A 19,011-nucleotide genomic window follows, 5' to 3' on the forward strand; every position below is an offset into this window, starting at 1 on the left:
ACACGTGATGAATACACTCCAGCCATTCACAAGTTTCTGAAAAAAAAATAGTTTCATATTAGAATCAAAACGGAACGTACTCCTCAGGAGGGTCAGTGGGATCCAAACGATCGTCTATGTACCAATCAGTATAGTCCATGAGGTCGGGTCCAGTGTGCAAGGATTCATTTTTGAAATCCATACTTTGTACTGTCCCTCGCTTGGTCAACAACCCAATACAATGCTGCTCCGATCCCTGGAATGCTGTCTTTTAGTGTGGGTAGCTTGCTGCTCCAAGTGCCTTGCGCGCTGATCTGGATTAATGAGCAGAGCTCCAGGCTGCACAAGCTTGCTTTGATGAACGGATCTCTCGGTCCCGCCTCCAAGTTGTGCTCAACACCTACGGGACCCAACTTCAAAACAGGTCACCCTGGGAAACACACAGTTAAGTAGCCAGTGAGCTGGATAGTTCAAGAGATCAGAGCCACACAAGATTGCACACACACACTGGGACATTGGCAACGGCTCTGTGCATGAACAAAAAATTTAATAGGATCTTACTCCCTGCTTAACATTTCTCTTCAGATATTTATAAAACAGAACAAAAAGCGGTAGAACAACAAAATAACACAAAGCCAAGACGACTTGGGCTTGTGAATACAAGGAGGTGGTTTGTTACTTTTAAGGCTTCAGATTCAAAAAGGTCTTTGCAATCAGGAAATATAAAAAACACACTTGGTATTTAAAGTTCAGTAATTGTACATTAGGCCAAAATTAAAATTCCCTATTATTAGTGAAAATTAACTTCAACTCAAAAAGTTTTGAAATAATATACTAGCTCAATTGTTTTGGTAGTTCTGGCATCACGACCCGACTCATTGATTGCAACAGTTGAGAGATAGAGCCACCCTCACTTTAATTGAGGAAGTGGTTGATCGGAACTTTGAGGTATCCAAATAGGAGGAGCAGAGAGAGAGAGAGAGAGAGATCAAGTTCACATTACAGCATGCTAACTTTACAAAAATCAAGAGTGCCAGTCTGAACAGCGAACTAAACTCAAAACACAAGAAAAAGAACTTGCATTTATATAGCACCTTTCCCATCCTCAGGATGTCCCAAAGCGCTCCATGGACGAGGACATTACTTGGAGGAGTGGGTACCATTGCTTGGAGGCAAAATGGCAGCCAATTTGTGCACATCTTTCCACAGAAGAGATGAAAGACCAGACAATCGGTTTTGGTGGTGTTGGTGACGGGATAACTATTGGCCAGGGCATCAGGAGAACTCCTTGACAAAAGTGCCATGGGATATTTTATCCGAATCACAGAAAGTTACAGCACAGAAGGAGGCCACTTGGCCCATCGCGCAGGTCGACAAAGAGCTGTCCGGCCTAATCCCACTTTCCAGCTCTCAGTCCGTAGCCCTGTAGGTTACGGCACTTCAAGTGCACATCCAAGTACTTTTTAAATATGATGAGAGTTTCTGCCTCTACCACCCTTTCAGGCAGTGAGTTCCAGACCCCTACCGCCCTCTGGGTGAAGAAAGTCTTCCTCATTTCCCCTCTAATTCAACCAATTACTTTAAATCTATGCCCCTTGACCCCTCTGCTAAGGGGAATAAGTCCTTCCTATCCACTCTATTTAGGCCCCTCATAATTGTATCATCATCGGCAGTCCCTCAGAATCGAGGAAGACTTGCTTTCACTCTTAACATGAGTCCTTAGGTGACTGAACAGTCCAATACGAGAGCCACAATCTCAGTCACAGGTGGGACAGATAGTTGTTGAGAGAAAGAGTGGGTGGGACAGGTTTGCCGCACGCTCCTTCCGTTGCCTGCGCTTGATTTCTGCATGCACCTCAGTTAGATCTCCCCTCAGCTTCCTCTGTTCCAAGGAAAACAACTCTTGCTTTTTCTCGTAGCTAAAGTTTTCCAGTCCAGGCAACATACTAGTAAATCTCCTCTGCACCCTCTCTCGGGCCTCGGTTTAACGTCTCAGCCGAAAGACGGCACCTCCAACAGTGCGGCGCTCCCTCAGCACTGCACTGGAGTGTCAGCCTAGATTTGTGTGCTCAAGTCCCTGGAGGGGTTATTTTACCACCTAACATTTCACAGTACACAATCTAAATAATAATACATGTATTTACTGCTATAAGCAGCTGGACTGTACTTGTGTGTGTGACCATGGTAACCTGCAATCACCTTTGGAACAAGCCATCGAGGTCAATAAAATGGTGTCCGCGAACAATGGAAACGATTGGTGGCCAGGGAGCTTAACCATGTCTGGGTAGATTTTGCTCGGAGGTTTAAGTGAATTCAAAATAAAATAAAAACTGGTTTTCTCTAAATTTAAACTGATTTGTGGGCGCTAAATTTCCCCAGTTGATGCTAAATGAAATACCCAAACCAATAATATTTAAAAAAAATTTTGTTTTTTTTTTTAAAAAAGAAAAAGGTCCTTACACATGCAGTATAAAATTTTGAATAGAAGGAAATTAGAAGTGGCAATCCCAAAGAATAATTTGGATAAGTTTGCAATGAATAAAAACACGAGAACGAGTTCATCAGAACTGGTTAATTAAGCTACTTGGAAACAAGTTTAAAATTCTCCCATAATTTTACGGTAAGTGCAAAATCAAACTTTGAATGAAGAATAGATTGGGGAGCGGGCAGGGAAGTGGAGTTTAGGCCAAGATCAGATCAGTCGTGATCTTATTGAATGGCAGAGCAGGCTCGAGGGGCCAATTGGCCTTCTCCTGCTCCCATTTCTTATGTTCTTTTGTTCTTATAAGAAATAGCAGGAGTCAGCCATTTGGCCCCTCGAGCCTGCTCCGTCATTCAATATGATCACGGCTGATCTGATCTTGGCCTCAACTCCACTTCCCTGCCCGCTCCCCATAATCCTTCACTCACTTATCGTTTAACAACCTTTAAATATATTCAATGACCCAGTCTCCACAACTCTCTGGGGCAGAGAATTATGTTCTTATTAAATGGACTTCACATGCCCTACGTACTTGGGGGGGATGGGGGATAACGGTTTCTGGTGATTTGACAAAGCAAGGTTTGCCTCACTAAATATGAACTCAACAAGAGACCACAGATAAGGTGTAAACTGTTGACTGTGGGATAGATTGGAGTCTTGGATCCTGATTCAGATACTGAAATGGAATATTGAGTCACAAAACTACAAAAGCAAATAAAACACCCTCATGTCTCAATCTCCCTTCACCAGACTGACTTGGCATCCACAGTTCCCTGGGTTTAAATACCCAGGTGTTTGCTGAACTCCCCATCTATTAAACTGTCCCCATCTCCTTCACAGAACTCCTTCATGGCAAATGAGCCAAAGGTGGGCAGAGGAAACGTTACAAGGACACCCTCAAAGCCTCCCTGATAAAGTGTAACATCCCCACCGACACGTGGGAGTCCCTGGCCAAAGACCGCCCTAAGTGGAGGAAGTGCATCCAGGAGGGCGCTGAGCACCTCGAGTCTCATCGCCGAGAGCATTCAGAAATCAAGCGCAGGCAGCGGAAAGAGCATGCGGCAAACCAGTCCCACCCACCCTTCCCTCAATGACTCTCTGTCACAGTTGGGACAGAGACTGTAATTCCCGTATTGGACTGTTCAGCCCACCTAAGAATTTGTTATGTATGTAAACATTGTAAGACTTGCCCCAGGGGGCGCAACTGTTGGAGGCCCAAGAGTCACCTGCACATCTCATGCAAGGGAGTATAAAAAGGTTGTCTGTCATGTTACTTAGGCACTCTGGAGTTGTATTAAAGAGACTAAGGTCACATCAGTTTTAGCTTACAGTACTCAGTCTTGTGGAGTTCTTCCATACTTAACAGAACTCATTTTAAGAGTGGAAGCAAGTCTTCCTCGATTCTGAGGGACTGCCTATGCGGATAATGATGTCGTTCAAATACCTGCAGCAGGAAGGAGCAGTCTAGCGGATAGATCGGAGCCCTGGTCCGTGGAGGGGCCCCCAGGTCTAGCTCGGTGTCCATTATCCCATACTTCACCTCCTCTCGCTCCCCGTAGAAGTTGCTTAAACCCTCCCCCCCGAGCGGCTGGTCGGGGAATGAGCTACAAATACTGCCGACAGAACTGGCAATATATCTGGGGCTTCAAACGGAGGCCGCTCCCCTCCCATTGGGGGCTTCAGCCAATTTAATTCCACCCACCCACTGTGCAGAGACACCAGGGTCCTCCACGCTAGTGAGGGCTGCAAGTAAAAGCAAGCTTTGATAAAAGTGCCAAGACAGGAAAGAGTGACTTAAAAACTTATTGGCCACAGTGCATTGCAAACATTCCAAGAGTCCCAGTCGGATGTTCGAAGGGGCCAGTGTCTCCTATTCTAAGGCTTGATTTGAGATCCAGTCTGTGATCACAGGGGCTATGTTGGGCCGAATGCAATGGGACAGACTGTCCAACAACTGACTTCACAGTAATTGGTTCTATCGTCAGAACAGGAGGCCATTCAGCCCCTCAAGCCTGCTCAACCATTCAATGAGATCATGGCTGATCTGTATCTGAACCCTCAGTCAGTGATCTCTTCGTATATTCAATTACACTGCTGGGTAACATTGCTCATGAGTGAGTGAGTGAGTGAGTGAGTGAGAGAGAGAGAGAGAGAGAGAGAGAGAGGTGGTTATGGTAGATGCCTTTTGACGAGATATTTCCCTTTCCAAGATATGTTAAAAATCCATCTTTTCATGGTCTTGGGATAAATTTCCAAATCCAATATGCAAATAATCACCACTAAACTACCTCCCATTGCAGTAAAGCCTGTTTACTTCAGGTGTGGTTATACGGTGTCATGTATGTACATGCTGTTTCTAGCCACCAGATGGTGTCATTGCTGGAGGCCACTGAGCAGCACGCACATGGTGCTGCTCTGGTATAAAAGGCCAGCCATTTGGTGAATCAGACACTTTGGGCCAAAATAAAGCAGAAGCAAGGTTGTACCTTGCTTAGTTAATCAGTATGAACCTTTATTGCATACATAACATATGGCTACTAAGCTGCCACTTCCAGTGCCGTGCTGAGGGAGCGCTGCACTGTCGGAGGTGCCGTCTTTCGGATGAGACGTTAAACCCAGGCCCCTTCTGTAAAAAGATCCCACGGCCGCTATTTCGAAGAAGCAGACAATATTTCTCTCTAAACCAACATCACTAAAAAAAAATCATCTGGACATCATCACGTTGCTGCTTGTGGGATCCTGGGGTGTGCAAATTGCCTGCAGCGTTTTCCGGAGTACCGAAAGGACCAACGCGCTTTGGGACATCGCGAAAGGCAGTGCAGAAGCAACAGTCTTTGAACCTCAACGCTACTTTTACACACAAGATCTTTGCTCTTCGGAAGGATTCTGAAACAATAAATATCTTGTCAGGAGAGATAAATGTGTAAGCTTTGGAGAGTTTATAAAAGAGGACATTCTGCAGATTCTTGTGTAAATATTTGTACTTGACTCCAATTACACATCCTGACCGAGATGAAGGCCAAAGCAGGGTACAAATTGCTTCACTTCCCCCGTGGAGACAGATCGATCAGACAGCCCTTGCCCCTTGATTCGTAAATGAACCCCCCACAGGGACTGGCTGGGTTTCCCACTTTTTAAACAAATAATAAAATCCCTCTAAAACACCGATGTCCAAATCTTCCAATTGCTAAAACCAGTGGGACGATGGTGTTCGACTTGTTGGAGCATCACCGGTTGCGATAACCAAAGTGGAATATTATATACATTTAAAAAAAATACATAACCTTAATTAAAGAGGTTCACAGCTAAACACTTGCTGTTTCTGCCAAGACAGCCATGAGTAACGAACTAACCACGCAGAACTGAACTAGACAGCGAGTGAACATTGCAGGAAAGGTCATAAACCCAATGAGCAGGCTCCACATTCTCTGTTCTTTAATAAAGTTGTCAAGTTTTTTTTTGCACCAGTGTTCTCACAGGCTTTTGCTGAGGGGTAGTTCCTCACACTCACACTCACACACACACACTCTCACACACACACACACACACTCTCTCTCTCTCTCTCACACCAAGAACTCACATCCGTCTGATTTAAAAAAAAATAAACTGTCCCTAACCCAGGATTATTTTCCCCTCCACTGCCTTGTTTACAGAACAGAGGTATTGCCACAACCTCAACGATGATCAACTCAGCACAGACCAAGGATTAGCCACAGGATATACAGCACAGAAACAGACCATTCGGCCCAACCAGTCCATGCCAGCGTTTATGTTCCACTCGAGGCGCCTCCGTCATTATCAGCATAACCCTCTATTCCCTTCTCCCTCATAGTAGCATAGTATAGTACAGTACTAGACGGTCCCTCCGATTGAGGATGACTTGCTTCCACACCAAAAAGGGATTAGTTCACAGGTGTTTCAATGAGGGACCATACATTCTCGTTCCCGAACTACATGTTGAAGGGTGGAAGATGCCTGTGTGTGGATTTTTTTTTAACGTGGGGTGGCCGTTGCACACCAGCCACCACACGGAGCTTGACAGAGCTAGGTCTTGGTCCAGTGGCAAGGGTCTCATATGCTTGTCCAGCCTCCCCCTAAATGCATCGATACTATTCGCTTCAATCACTCCCTGTGGTAGCGAGTTCCACATTCTCACCACTCTGGGTAAAGAAGTTTCTTCTGAATTCCCTGTTGTGTCCTTATACTCTCCTGTAAATCAACACGAGACAAGGTCACTCTGTGACCTGTACCTTTATTCACAGGACCCAGCAGTGATGACCCTGCGTGGGACCTCCCTTTATATACCTGGATGACCAGGTGAGGAGTGTCTCCCACAAGTTCACCACCTGTGGTCAAGGTGTGCATTTCTCAGGTGTATACAGTGTACAGTGTTGTTACATGAAGGTTACAGTTACATGACATTCCCTGTTGGATTTCTTGGTGACTATCTTATATTGATATCTCTAGGTATGCTCTGCCCCACAAGGGTAAACATTCTGTCTACTCTATCGAAATCTCTCAAGGCCTCTTTAGGTCAACCTTCTGCCTTCCCTCAAGAAAAAAAAAAGAGAGCGACCCACCCAGCCTTTTCATCCTTTCCCGATAGGTATTCCAACACATTTCTGGCATCATCCTTGTAAATCTTTTTTTTTTCCCACCCTCTCCAGTGCCTCTATATCCTTTTAGGAACATGGCAACCAGAAACGTACGCAGTACTCGAAGTGTGGTTTAACCAAGGTTCAACAACTTGTATTTATATAGCGCCTTTAACCTAGTGAAACGTCCCAAAGCGTTTCACCAGGAGTATTACGAGATAAAAATTTGACACAGAGCCGCATAAGTAGAAATTAGTGCAGGTGATCAGAAGCTTGGTCAAAGAGATAGGTTTTAAGGAGTGTCTTGACGGAGGAAAGAGAGGTAGTGAGGCGGAGAGGTTTAGGTGGTTCAATACAAACTTAGCATAACTTGGAATCATTAGTTTGCATGGCATAATATTATAGCTGGTGATGCCTAGAGCAGTGTTCTCGAACAGAAATTGTCCGCAAGCCACAGCGACACTGTTTTACCCACATGCATTCCTTTTTGTAGAAAACACCTCACATACACTCAATACCGATAAATGTACATTTTGTTAAATTTCTACCCCAGTTTAATAACCAAGCACTCGATGTTGCCAGGACTGGAGAATTTTAGCTAGGAGGAAAGATTGGATAGGCTGGGGTTGTTTTCTTTGGAACAGAGGAGGTTGAGGGGAGACTTAATTGAGGTGTATAAAATTATGAGGGGCCTGGATAGAGTGGATAGGAATGACTAATTTCCCTTAGCAGATGGATCAATAACCAGGGGGCATAGATTTAAAGTAATTGGTGGAAGGATGAGAGGGGGAGTTGGAGAACATTTTTCACCCAGAGTGTGGTGGGGGTCTGGAACTCACTGCCTGAAAGGGTGGTAGAGGCAGAAACCCTGACCACATTTAAAAAGTACTTGGATGTGCACTTGAAGTGCCGTAACCTGCAGGGCTATGGACCAAGAGCTGGAAAGTGGGATTGGGCTGGATAGCTCTTTGTCGGCCGGCACGGACACGATGGGCCGAAATGGCCTCCTTCCGTGCTGTAAGTTTCTATGATTCAGCGATGATTAAACACTTGCACTCTCTGCTTTGTGTCTTCCTGACAAAACAGCACACAGGTTAAAGTTCACATTCACACGCCATGCAAAGGAGAAGATGGAGATCAGATGCTCAAATGGCAGTCTATCACTCACACTTTATTTTGTGATCACTTAGCCACATCTGGATTCTCAATTAGCCACATATGGCTAATGTATTAGACAACACTCTCCTAGACCCACCAGGTCATTAGGGGAACCGGTGTCTTCTTTCTAAAGGCCTTTGATTTATGCTGTTGCTTATCTGGTCACAGGATCTGTAGCTTGAGCCTAGTGTACCACCCCAACTTCTAGATTAGAAGGTGGTGAGTTCAAGGTTCACGCCCACCACTTGAATACACTCTCTCGGCCACTCACTTGGTGCGGTGCGTTGTGGGAGGGACTGTCCTTTTGCTGAACACAAGGCCCCGCCTTTCTGTTCTGGTGGTTGAAAGTGGAGGCTAAAGTTCCCCGAGTGCCATGGGGAAAGAGCAGAAAGAAAGACTCGCCAGCCTTGGCTCAGTGGGCAGCACACTCACCTCCAAGTCAGAAGGTTGTGGGTTCAAGTCCCAGTCCAGGGACTTGAGCCCAAATAAAATCTAGGCTGACACTCCCAGTGCGGTGCTGAGGGAGTGCTGCACTGTCGGAGGTGCCGTCTTTCGGATGAGATTTTAAACCGAGGCCCCGTCTGCCCTCTCAGCTGGACGTAAAAGAACCACGGCACTATTTCAAAAGAAGAGCAGGGGGAGTTATCCCCGGTGTCCTGGGGTCAATATTTATCCCTCAATCAACATAACAAAACAGATGATCTGATCATTATCACATTACTGCTTGTGGGAGCTTGCTCTGCGCAAATTGGCTGCCGCATTTCCCACATTACAACGGTGATTACAATTCAAAAAAGTACTTCATTGGCTGTAAAGCGCTTTGGGATGTCTGGTGGTTGTGAAAGGCGCTATATAAATTAAGTTTTGCTTTCTTTCTATATAACTAATTTCACGACCACTCAGACATCCCAAAAGCGCTTTACAGCCAATGAGGTGCATTGAAGTGTAGCCACTGTTGTCATGTATAATGCAAGGAGCAGGGAGGACAACGTGTCCTGGCCAACACTGCCTCCTCTACCCAAAAACCAAAACGATAAACCACCTCTGTTATGTATGTAACTATGTAACATTTGCCACCAGAGGGCGCAACTGTTGGAGTCCTAATGGTCACCTGCACACATGTGCAGGGCCTGTATAAAAGGTTGGCTGCCATGTTGTTTAGGCACTCTGGAGTTGCAATAAAGAAGACTACAGTCACACTAAGTTTAGCCCACAATACTCAGCCTCATGGAGTTCTTGTACACATAACCTCTGGAAAGCCCTCCCTAAACCTCTCCTCATTCTTTAAGTCGCTCTTAAAACCTACCCTCTTTGACCAAGCTTTTGACCTGGCCCCATATCTCTGCGTGGCTCGGTGTCAAATGTTGTTTGAAAACACTCCTGTGAAGTGCCTTGGGCCATTTTACTACAGTAAAAAAAGGTGCTATATAAAAGCACATTATTTGTGGGAGCTTATGCCTACCTACGCACGTGACTGAATTTTATAATGTGAAGTGCTGAGAGACAGTGGAGATTTGATACGGCACTATATAAAAAGTTAAGGACACGTCACATCGAATACTTGGATTGATTTCTCGCTGAATTTAGAACAACCACACTGATGAGATAGTGACCCCTCTCTCTCTCCATAGGTTGCAAGGGCGCCCAAGATTCAATGAGCTGGCGATTCCAACCCATTATTTAGTTGGCATGCTACAAGTGGCCATAATTTGGAGATGGCACAACAACATTTATACAATACATAGTAAAACAATAGTAAACAGGAGCGTTATACAAAACTAGACCCCAAGTACATGATGCACTGCAGCAACTCGCCAAGGCTTCTTCGGCAGCACCTCCCAAACCCACGACCTCTACCCCCTAGAAGGACAAGGGCAACAGGCGCATGGGAACAGCACCACCTCCACATTCCCCTCCCAGTCACACACCGTCCCGACTTGGAAATATATCGGTCGCTCCTTCATCGTCGCTGGGTCAAAATCCTGGACCTCCCTCCCCAACAGCACTGTGGGAGCACCTTCACCACACGGACTGCAACGGTTCAAGAAGGCGGCTCACCACCAACTTCTCAAGGGGCAATTAGGGATGGGCAATAAATGCCGGCCTTGCCAGCGACGCCCACATCGTGGGAACAAGTAAAAAAAAAAAACACAATGAGATATCAGGCAAAGAAAACTTTGGTGAACGAGGTGGGTTTTAAGGAGCGACTAAAGGGGGAGAGAAAGGTAGAGGAGGGGAGAGGTTTAGGGAGGGAATGCCAGAGCTTGCGGCCTTGGCAGTTGAAGGCACGGCCACTGATGGTAGAGCGATGGAAAATGGGAATGCTTGCTGCAGTGTTAGGACAATGCAGAGGGAGCTTTACTCTGCATCTAATCTGTGCTATGTGTGACTTTGGCACAAGAGTAGCTGTTGGGTGCAAAAAGTGAGAAAGTATTAATTTTCTCCAACACTGAATCTTCAAGAGCAAAAGTTCCTCCAAAATATAATTTTAAAAAATGTCATTAAATGCTACATACATTTAGGTTTGCTATGTTGCACCTGGTACAATTACTACACGAAACCAAAAACCATAATCCAGTTTTGAGAGCCGCCTCAACGTCTGATCAACAATCTTCCTGCATCTAGTCATGATACAGTTGTTTAGCTAGAACTATTTGATGACCACATTTAAATTATCATGTCATCGAAAGTTATTTGAAAAACCCAAATATTTTTGTACTAAAATGAGCTCCCAGGCGTTTGATTTCAAGTTCTGCGATATTCACCATGCAACTCGTTTTAAAAAAAAATCCTTCCACCTTCGGAGCTACAATGTGGTCATTGAGACCCCGACCTGGAATCAAGTCTCACTGATTAACTTAAGCATGTAAAATTTTGTTTCACAAGAAGTCTTTCTAAAGAAATAACTTGCATTTATATAGCGCCGTTCGCAACCTCAGGACATTCCCCAAGCACTTTACAGCCAATCAAGTACTTTTGGAGTGTAGTCACTGTTGGAATGTGGGAAATGCGGCAGCTAATTTGCGCACAGCAAGCTCCCACACAAGCAAGCAATGTGATAATGACCAGACAATCTAAGTGATGTTGATGGAGGAAGAAATATTGTCCAGGACATGGGGGAAGAACTCTTTGAAAAATAGCACAGTGGGAGCTTTTATGTCCACCCGAGGGGATAGACGGGGGCTTTGGTTAAACATCTCAGCTGAAAGACGGCACCTCCGACAGTGCAGCGCTCCCTCAGTACTGCACCTCCGACAGTGCAGCACTCCCTCAGTACTGCATGGGGAGGGTCAGCCTAGATTTTTGTGCTCGAGTCTCTGGAGTGGATCGTGAACCCACGACCTTCTGACTCAGGTGAGGGTGCTACCCACTGAGCCACAGCTGACAAACAGTTTTTACAAAGCTACAGCGCCTGGGCTCCCCATTACTGCAACCAGAAATCACACAAGACTCTAAACTTTGGACGCCAGTCAGTCAGACGTTACTCAGTCAATTAAACAACTACACTTTAAACTTTGGCAGAATCTTTATTTTTGAAAAAGCTCCATGGTAAATATTGCAAAGCACAAAAAAACATGTAGATGGACTGATTCCAGGATGATGGTACAAGTAAATAACACACGGCACGCAAGAGTAATGTGCACAGTTCTGGTTTCCATACTTACAAAAAAAGAGACATAGAAGCACTGGAGAAAGTCGAAAATAAAAAAAGATTTACAAGGACGATACCAGAGCTGAGGTGCTACAACAATCAGGAAAATCATAGGCAGTCCCTTGAGGTGAGGATGACTTGCTTCCATGCCAAAAAAAAGGATGAGTTCACAGGTGTTTCGAAAGAATAACCCGAACTACATCCTGAAGGGGTGGAAGATGCCTGTGCGTGGATTTTTTTAACGTGGGGTGACCGTTGCACACCAGCCACCACACGGGCTTGACAGAGCTAGGTCTTGGTCCAGTGGCAAGGGTTGAACCAGGACGACTGGAGACCAGCTCTGCTGCCCGGACCTAGTGCGCACACATATCGCAGTGTGGGCTGGCCTGTGCTGACCCTGGGCCCGAACTCACGCCTCTCCTGGGCCCCAATCAGGTCTCTCTACAGTCTCTCCGATGGAGGCTGTTTTACTCTAGAAAAGAGAAGGGTGACCTGATACTGGTCTTTAAAATGATGACGCGGTTCAATAGGGTAGATGTAGAGAAGATGCTTCTACTTGTGGGAGAGTACAAATAGGGCCATAAATAGAAGATCGTCACTAACGAATCCACTAAGGAATTTAAGAGAAACTTCTTTACCCAGGGAGTGGTGAGAATGTAGAACAACTTGCATTTATATAGCGCCTTTAACGTAGTGTAACGTCCCAAGACACTTCACAGGAATATTATAGGAAAACATTTGACACCGAGCCACACAAGTTGAAATTAGCACAGGTTGGTCAAAGGGGTAGGTTTTAAGGAGCGTCGTGAAGGAGGAGAGAGGTAGAGAGGTTTAGGGAGGGAGTTCCGGAGTTTGGGGCCCAGGCAACAGAAGGCACAGCCGCCGATGGTTGAGCGATTATAATCAGTGATGGTCAAGAGGACAGAATTAGAGGGGCGCAGACATTTCAGGGGGGGAGGGGGGGGTTGTGGGGCTGGAGGAGATTGCCAAGATAAGGAGGGACGAGGCCATGGAGGGATTTGAAAATAAGGATGAGAATTTTGAAATTGAGGCGTTGCTCAAACAGAAGCCAATGTAGCACTGGGGTGACGGGCGATTGGTGCAAGTTAGGACACGGGGCAGCCGAGTTTTGGATCACCTCTAGTTTGCGTAGGGTAGAATGTGGGAGGCCAGCCAGGAGTGCGTTGGAATAGTCACGTCTAGAGGTAACAAAGGGAATAGTTATAGGGGTCAGCTGTGGCTCAGTGGGCAGCACTCTCGCCTCCGAGTCAGAAAGTTGTGGGTTCAAGTCCCACAAGAGACTGGAGCAAAAAAGAAATCTAGGCCGACAGTGCAGTACTGAGAGAGTGCTGCACTGTCGGAGGTGCCGTTTTTCAGAGGAGAAGTTAAACCAAGTCTGCCTCTCTCAGGTGGACATAAAAGAGCCCATGCGAAGAGCAGGGGAGTTCTTCCCACTGTCCTGGCCAATATTTTTCCCTCAACCAACATCACTAAAAAACAGATGATCTCGTCATTGTCACTGTTGTTTGTGGGAGCTTGCTGTGCACAAATTGGCTGCTGTGTTTCCTACATTACAACAGTGACTACACAGTGTTTGGGAGAGAACTGCTGGCCGAAGGGACTCCGGGGCCAGCCCAGGACAACACAGAAAACTACTGCTCAACACATCCAGCTCGTGTTCGGGCCCCTGGCGGCACCCAGGCCTCTCCCCAGTGGCATCTGGGCGTTCGGTGACTGGGCCTCTACTTCCCCGCAGTGCTCCGGGTGTGGTCTGGCCAGGGCTCCGTGCAGCTGCAGAGGGCTAGCAGCGCCCCTGGAGCAGTGCCAAGGGAGGAACTTCTACTGACTTACATCTTAAACTTTAACTCAACTTGGAGAAACTTTTAAAACAATTTGGGAAAACTTTTAAACTTTTAAATAACCTGGCGAAATTTTTTAAAAAAACCTCTGGAGAAACTTTTAAATAACTTTGGAAAACTTTTTTTTTTAAATTTTGGAAGAAACTTTTAAAAACATCCCTCGGAACTCCAGCGGACAACTGACCTTCCTAATGCCTGCCCCCAACCAAGCCTCGGGCCACCTACCATCAAGGGTGTTACTCGGTGCCGAGCTTGTGGCCAACATCTCGCCATAGGCAACTAGGCTCATATAGCAGTGCCTGGTCTCCAGTCGTCTTGGACCCCCTTGCCACTGGACCAAGACCTTGCTCAGCTAAGCCCGTGGGGTAGCCGGTGTGCCACCCCACGTTAAAAGGAATTCATGCACAGGCAACTTTCACTTCGTTAACATGAAGTTCGGGACCTGGAACGTCAGGACCTTCATGGACAACTCCAACAGCGACAGGCCGGAACGCCGCACCGCCATAGTTGCCCGGGGACTTAGACGCTTTGACAGTGACATCGCTGCCCTAAGCGAGACCCGGCAGGCAGGGGAAGGCCAGCTCAAGGAACAAGGTGGAGGTTATACCTTTTCCTGGAAAGGAAAACCAGAGGAAGAACGCCCCTTCATGGAGTCGGCTTCACTGTGAAAAAGGAGCTGATCGACCGCCTCAAAGACTCTCCCTGCGGGGTTAACGAATGCCTCATGACTCTTTGACTCACTCTATCCCATAACCAATGCGCCACAGTCATCAGTGTGAACGCCCCAACACTCGATGCAATGGATGAGACCAAAGAGGGTTTTTATTCCAACCTCGAAACATCCCTGACCCACATCCCCACGGGCGACAAACTGTTCCTCCTAGGTGACTTCAACGCCAGGGTCGGCAAAGACACAGCCCTCTGGGGAGGCGTGATTGACAGAGAGGGTGTATGGAAAGCCAACTCCAGCGGTACCCTACTGCTGACAAAATATCTAGAACATGAACTCCTCATCACCAACACCCTATTCCGCCAGAGGGACAAATACAAGGCATCTTGGCAACACCCTCGCTCCAAACAATGGCACCTGCTCGACTACATCATCGTCCGAGCCAGGGATCGCAGGATGTGCGCATCACCCGCGCCATGACAGGAGCTGACGACTGCTGGACGGACCACCGCCTAATCCGATCCATCATCGATATTAACATTGCCCCAAAGCAGAGGGGACAGCAGAAGCAGTGCCGCAAAAAAGTCAATGCCGGGGCATTTAAAGACCCAGCTAAGCGCCTCACAGCTAACCTGGCATGCCTTGATGACCCCGAGATGTTGAATGCCCACAGCGCTTGGTCTGTCCTCCAGGCCTCCAAAACCAGTGCCTGTGAAGCGACACTTGGTCACTCAACCAGGAAACACCAGGACTGGTTTGATGAGAATGATCAGGAGATCCAAGAACTAATAGATCGCAAGCGCAGAGCATTTGTGAGCCTTAAGCAACAACCCAACTCGGGAGCAGCAAAGCAGCATTACAGACGGCTCAAGGCTGAGGTCCAACAAAAAAACCAGGGACCTAAAGAACAGGTGGATGGAGAAAGCACACGAGATACAACAACTGACTGACAGCCACGATTCTTCACTGCAGTCAAGGCCACCTACGGTCCAAACTCCCAAGACCCCACCCCACTGCTGACCAAGAACAGGGAAACACTCATCAAGGACACCGAGGCTGTCAGGGCACGCTGGAAGGAGCACTTCGAAGATCTCCTCAATCGAGACTCTGCCTTTGACTCGAGGGTTCTCGATTCCATCCCGCAGCATGCGACCCGCCACCACCTCAGTGAGACCTCAACGTTGCACGAGGTAGGAAAAGCCATTAAAACAGCTCAAGAACAATAAGGCTACAGGAGCAGATGGAATCCCTGCTGAGGTGCTAAAGTATGGCGGAGACATGCTGTTGGTGCGGATACATGACCTCATCTCTCTCATCTGGATGGAGGAGAGCATGCCGGGAGATCTCAAAGATGCAGTGATCGTGACTATCTTTAAAAAAGGGGACAAGTCCCACTGCGGCAATTACAGGGGAATCTCCCTGCTATCAGCCACTGGGAACGTTGTCACTAGAGTCCTCCTCAACCGTCTTCTCCCTGTGGCTGAGGAGCTCCTCCCGGAGTCACAGTGCGGATTTCGTCCCCTCCAGGGCACAACGGACATGATCTGTGCAGCACGACAGGGAGCAGCGCCAGCCCTTATACATGGCCTTTTTCGACCTTACAAAAGGCCTTTGAGACTGTCAACCGCAAGGGTCTATGGAGCATCCTCCTCCGTTTCGGATGCCCCCAAAAGTTTGTCAACATCCTTCGCCTGCTCCACGATGACATGCAGGCCGTGATCCTTACCAACAGATCCATCACAGACCCAATCCACGTCCGGACCGGGGTCAAACAGGGCTGCATCATCGCTCCAACCCTCTTCTCAATCTTCCTCGCTGCCATGCTCCACCTCACAGTCAACAAGCTCCCCGCTGGAGTGGAACTAAACTACAGAACCAGTGGGAAGCTGTTCAAACTTCGCCGTCTCCAGGCCAGGTCCAAGACCACCCCAATCTCTGTCGTTGAGCTACAGTACGCGGACGACGCCTGCGTCTGCGCACATTCTGAGGCTGAACTCCAGGATATAGTCGACGTATTTACTGAGGCATACGAAAGCATGGGCTTTACGCTAAACATCCATAAGACAAAGGTCCTCCAGTCAGCAAGATCCACGGCGCAGCCCTCGACAATGTGGACCATTTCCCATACCTCGGGAGCCTCTTATCAACAAAGGCAGACATTGATGCGGAGATTCAACACCACCTCCAGTGCGCCAGCGCAGCCTTCGGCCGTCTGAGGAAAAGAGTGTTCGAGGATCAGGCCTCAAATCTACCACCAAGCTCATGGTCTACAGAGCTGTTATAATACCCACCTTCCTGTATGGATCAGAGGCATGGATGATGTACAGAAGACGCATCAAGTCACTGGAGATATATCACCAACGATGTCTCCACAAGATCCTGCAAATCCCTGGCTGAAGACCGTCCTAGATGGAGAAAGTGCATCTGGGAGGGCGCTGAGCACTTCAAGTCTCAATGCCGAGAGAGTGAAGAAATCAAGCGCAGGCAGCGGAAAGAGCATGCGGCAAACCAGTCCCACCCACCTCTTCCCTCAACAACTATCTGCCCCACCTGTGACAGAGTCTGTGGCTCTTGTATTGGACTGTACAGTCACCAAAGAACTCACTTCAGGAGTGGAAGCAAGTCTTCCTCGATTCCGAGAGACTGCCTATGATGATGATGACACTTGGAAAAGTACTTCATTGGCTGTAAAGCGCTTTGGGACATCTGGAGGTTGTGAAATGCATTATATAAATGCAAGTCTTTCAAGTGGCATAGATGTATTTAAGGGGGAAGCTAGGACAGTATACGAGAAAAGAATAGAAAGTTTTGGGTCAAGCGATGAAGTAGGGGGTTGGCTCATTTGGAGCATAAACACCTTTGGGTCAAGTGCCATAAATGCCATGTCATTTCATGAGCAGAGGGAGGTGTTGCAAGCCAGCTATCAGGAGCTCTTTTTTCAGACAAGATTGATCATAAAGCAAATGAAAAGCTAGTTAACTTCTGCAGCAACTGTCACGAACCATAATTTACTTCTAACCCCCTTCCCCCAAGCCACCACACAAACGCAGTAAGCCACCATAAAATCACCCAGACTGTTTACCAACAAGCTCGGTGTTTGGCATACCCGAGAGATTACAGGTTGCAGGTTGGGTCACAGTCTTGGGAGGGGGAAGAGAAAGAGCGAGAAAGTAAAATCTAAAAGGTGATAAAATCGTCCCGAGTCCTCAAACCTCCTTTCAACAAGATACTGCCACTCCAGCCTCCAACTTTTCACAACTAAAACTGCATTTTAAAAAGTTTTCACAAACTTTATTGAGGGTCTTAACATTGTGCGAAACCCTGGGATTTATAGGAAGTCAATTGGGGAGAAACACGCTCTTAAGTTTTAAAAAAAAATAAGTAAACATTACCAAGTTGGAAAAACTACAAACTTAACGAGCGAACCAATAGACGAAGTTTGCCCCTTGTCCCCACAGAACGTCCGCACCATCTCTTCATTCTGGGATTGTTATGGCCAGAAATAGCAACCACGGCATAAAATTAGGAAAAAAGCTATGCAAAAAATAATTAATTGCAATTCTTATTTTGAATTAGCATTAGTTAGATCACTTTTACCTCTTTGCGCGGAGTGCAACTTCAGACAAGCGCAGAGGCAGCCGGCTCCCTGTGTCGACAAAGTTGCTCCTCTCGGGATTCACCACCAACCCAGTCACTGCGGAAGGGTTTAAAGGGAAAGTGCAACTCTGCAAGCACCCTCCTCGTTCGCTAACTGATTGGAGGAGGAGGGCCCTTTAAATCGATGTGCATACGTCTGGACAAAGGTGCACTTTGCTTTTTTTAAATATGTGTACCTGTTCCATCGCCACCAAGCAGCCTGGCTTGTGAAAAATCTCCAATAGACAATAGGGGGAAGAAGACACATTTGTTGGGTGGCGCGCCCGCCCGCACTATCTCATCAAACTTCTACAATTAGCTGGTGCAACTATTTTTATAAGTTGTACCGGATTTCAAGGAAGCGGAGGAGGAAAGTTCTCGAACTTAAAAGGAAAGTAAAAACTCCAACCCTGTTCTTTAAAACCCTTTATTTCCTCCTGCTTTGTCTGTTGGTGAAAGGGGTTAATGGTAATCTCCTTCTCACACACCATGTTAGATAAAGGCACAATTTATTTTCACAGTCGCACAAGGTCCTGCCTCCCTCCCCCAAACCTCCTTTCCACACCTTGTTGCCAATGAAAGACTTTAGTTGTCCCTTTTGGGTTAAAAGCTGCAAGTGTAACTGTTGCGTTAACTTTAATGACGCGCTGTTAAAGGTTCGCATTGCATGTGTGGGCAGATTGTGAATGCCCTGTGGTTGCTCCTAATAACAATAACTTTTATTCATATAGCGTCTTCAATGTAGTAAAACGTCCTCAGGCGCTTCACAGCAGTGTTACAAGATACAACAGATAAATTTGACACCGAGTCAGGAAAGAAGAAAATAAGGCAGATGACCAAAAGCTTGTTTAAAGAGGTTGATTTTAGTATAGTATTTAGTAGTGGTCCCTCGTATCCACACCAAAAAGGGATGAGTTCAATGAGGGACCTGACATTCGAGGTCCTGAACTACATCCGGCCTGCTATAAACACCAGCGAGT

At 46.8% G+C, this 19,011-nt stretch overlaps 1 protein-coding gene across 1 annotated transcript in view; it reads right to left on the reverse strand.

Annotated features, from left to right (window-relative positions):
- stra6 (signaling receptor and transporter of retinol STRA6) overlaps positions 1-18,070 on the reverse strand; it is a 53,258-nt gene extending 35,188 nt beyond the window's left edge. The window contains exons 1-2 of the mRNA XM_070865019.1: positions 17,993-18,070; positions 81-409 (exon numbers count right to left, since the gene is read on the reverse strand). Coding sequence (XP_070721120.1) covers positions 81-181 — 101 coding nt within the window. The 5' untranslated portion in view covers positions 182-409; positions 17,993-18,070. The remainder of the gene's footprint in view (positions 1-80; positions 410-17,992) is intronic.
- Between the last annotated feature and the right edge of the window lie 941 nt (positions 18,071-19,011).

Source organism: Pristiophorus japonicus, chromosome 21 (genome assembly GCF_044704955.1).
Source record: "Pristiophorus japonicus isolate sPriJap1 chromosome 21, sPriJap1.hap1, whole genome shotgun sequence".
Classification (NCBI taxonomy): Eukaryota; Metazoa; Chordata; class Chondrichthyes; family Pristiophoridae; genus Pristiophorus; species Pristiophorus japonicus.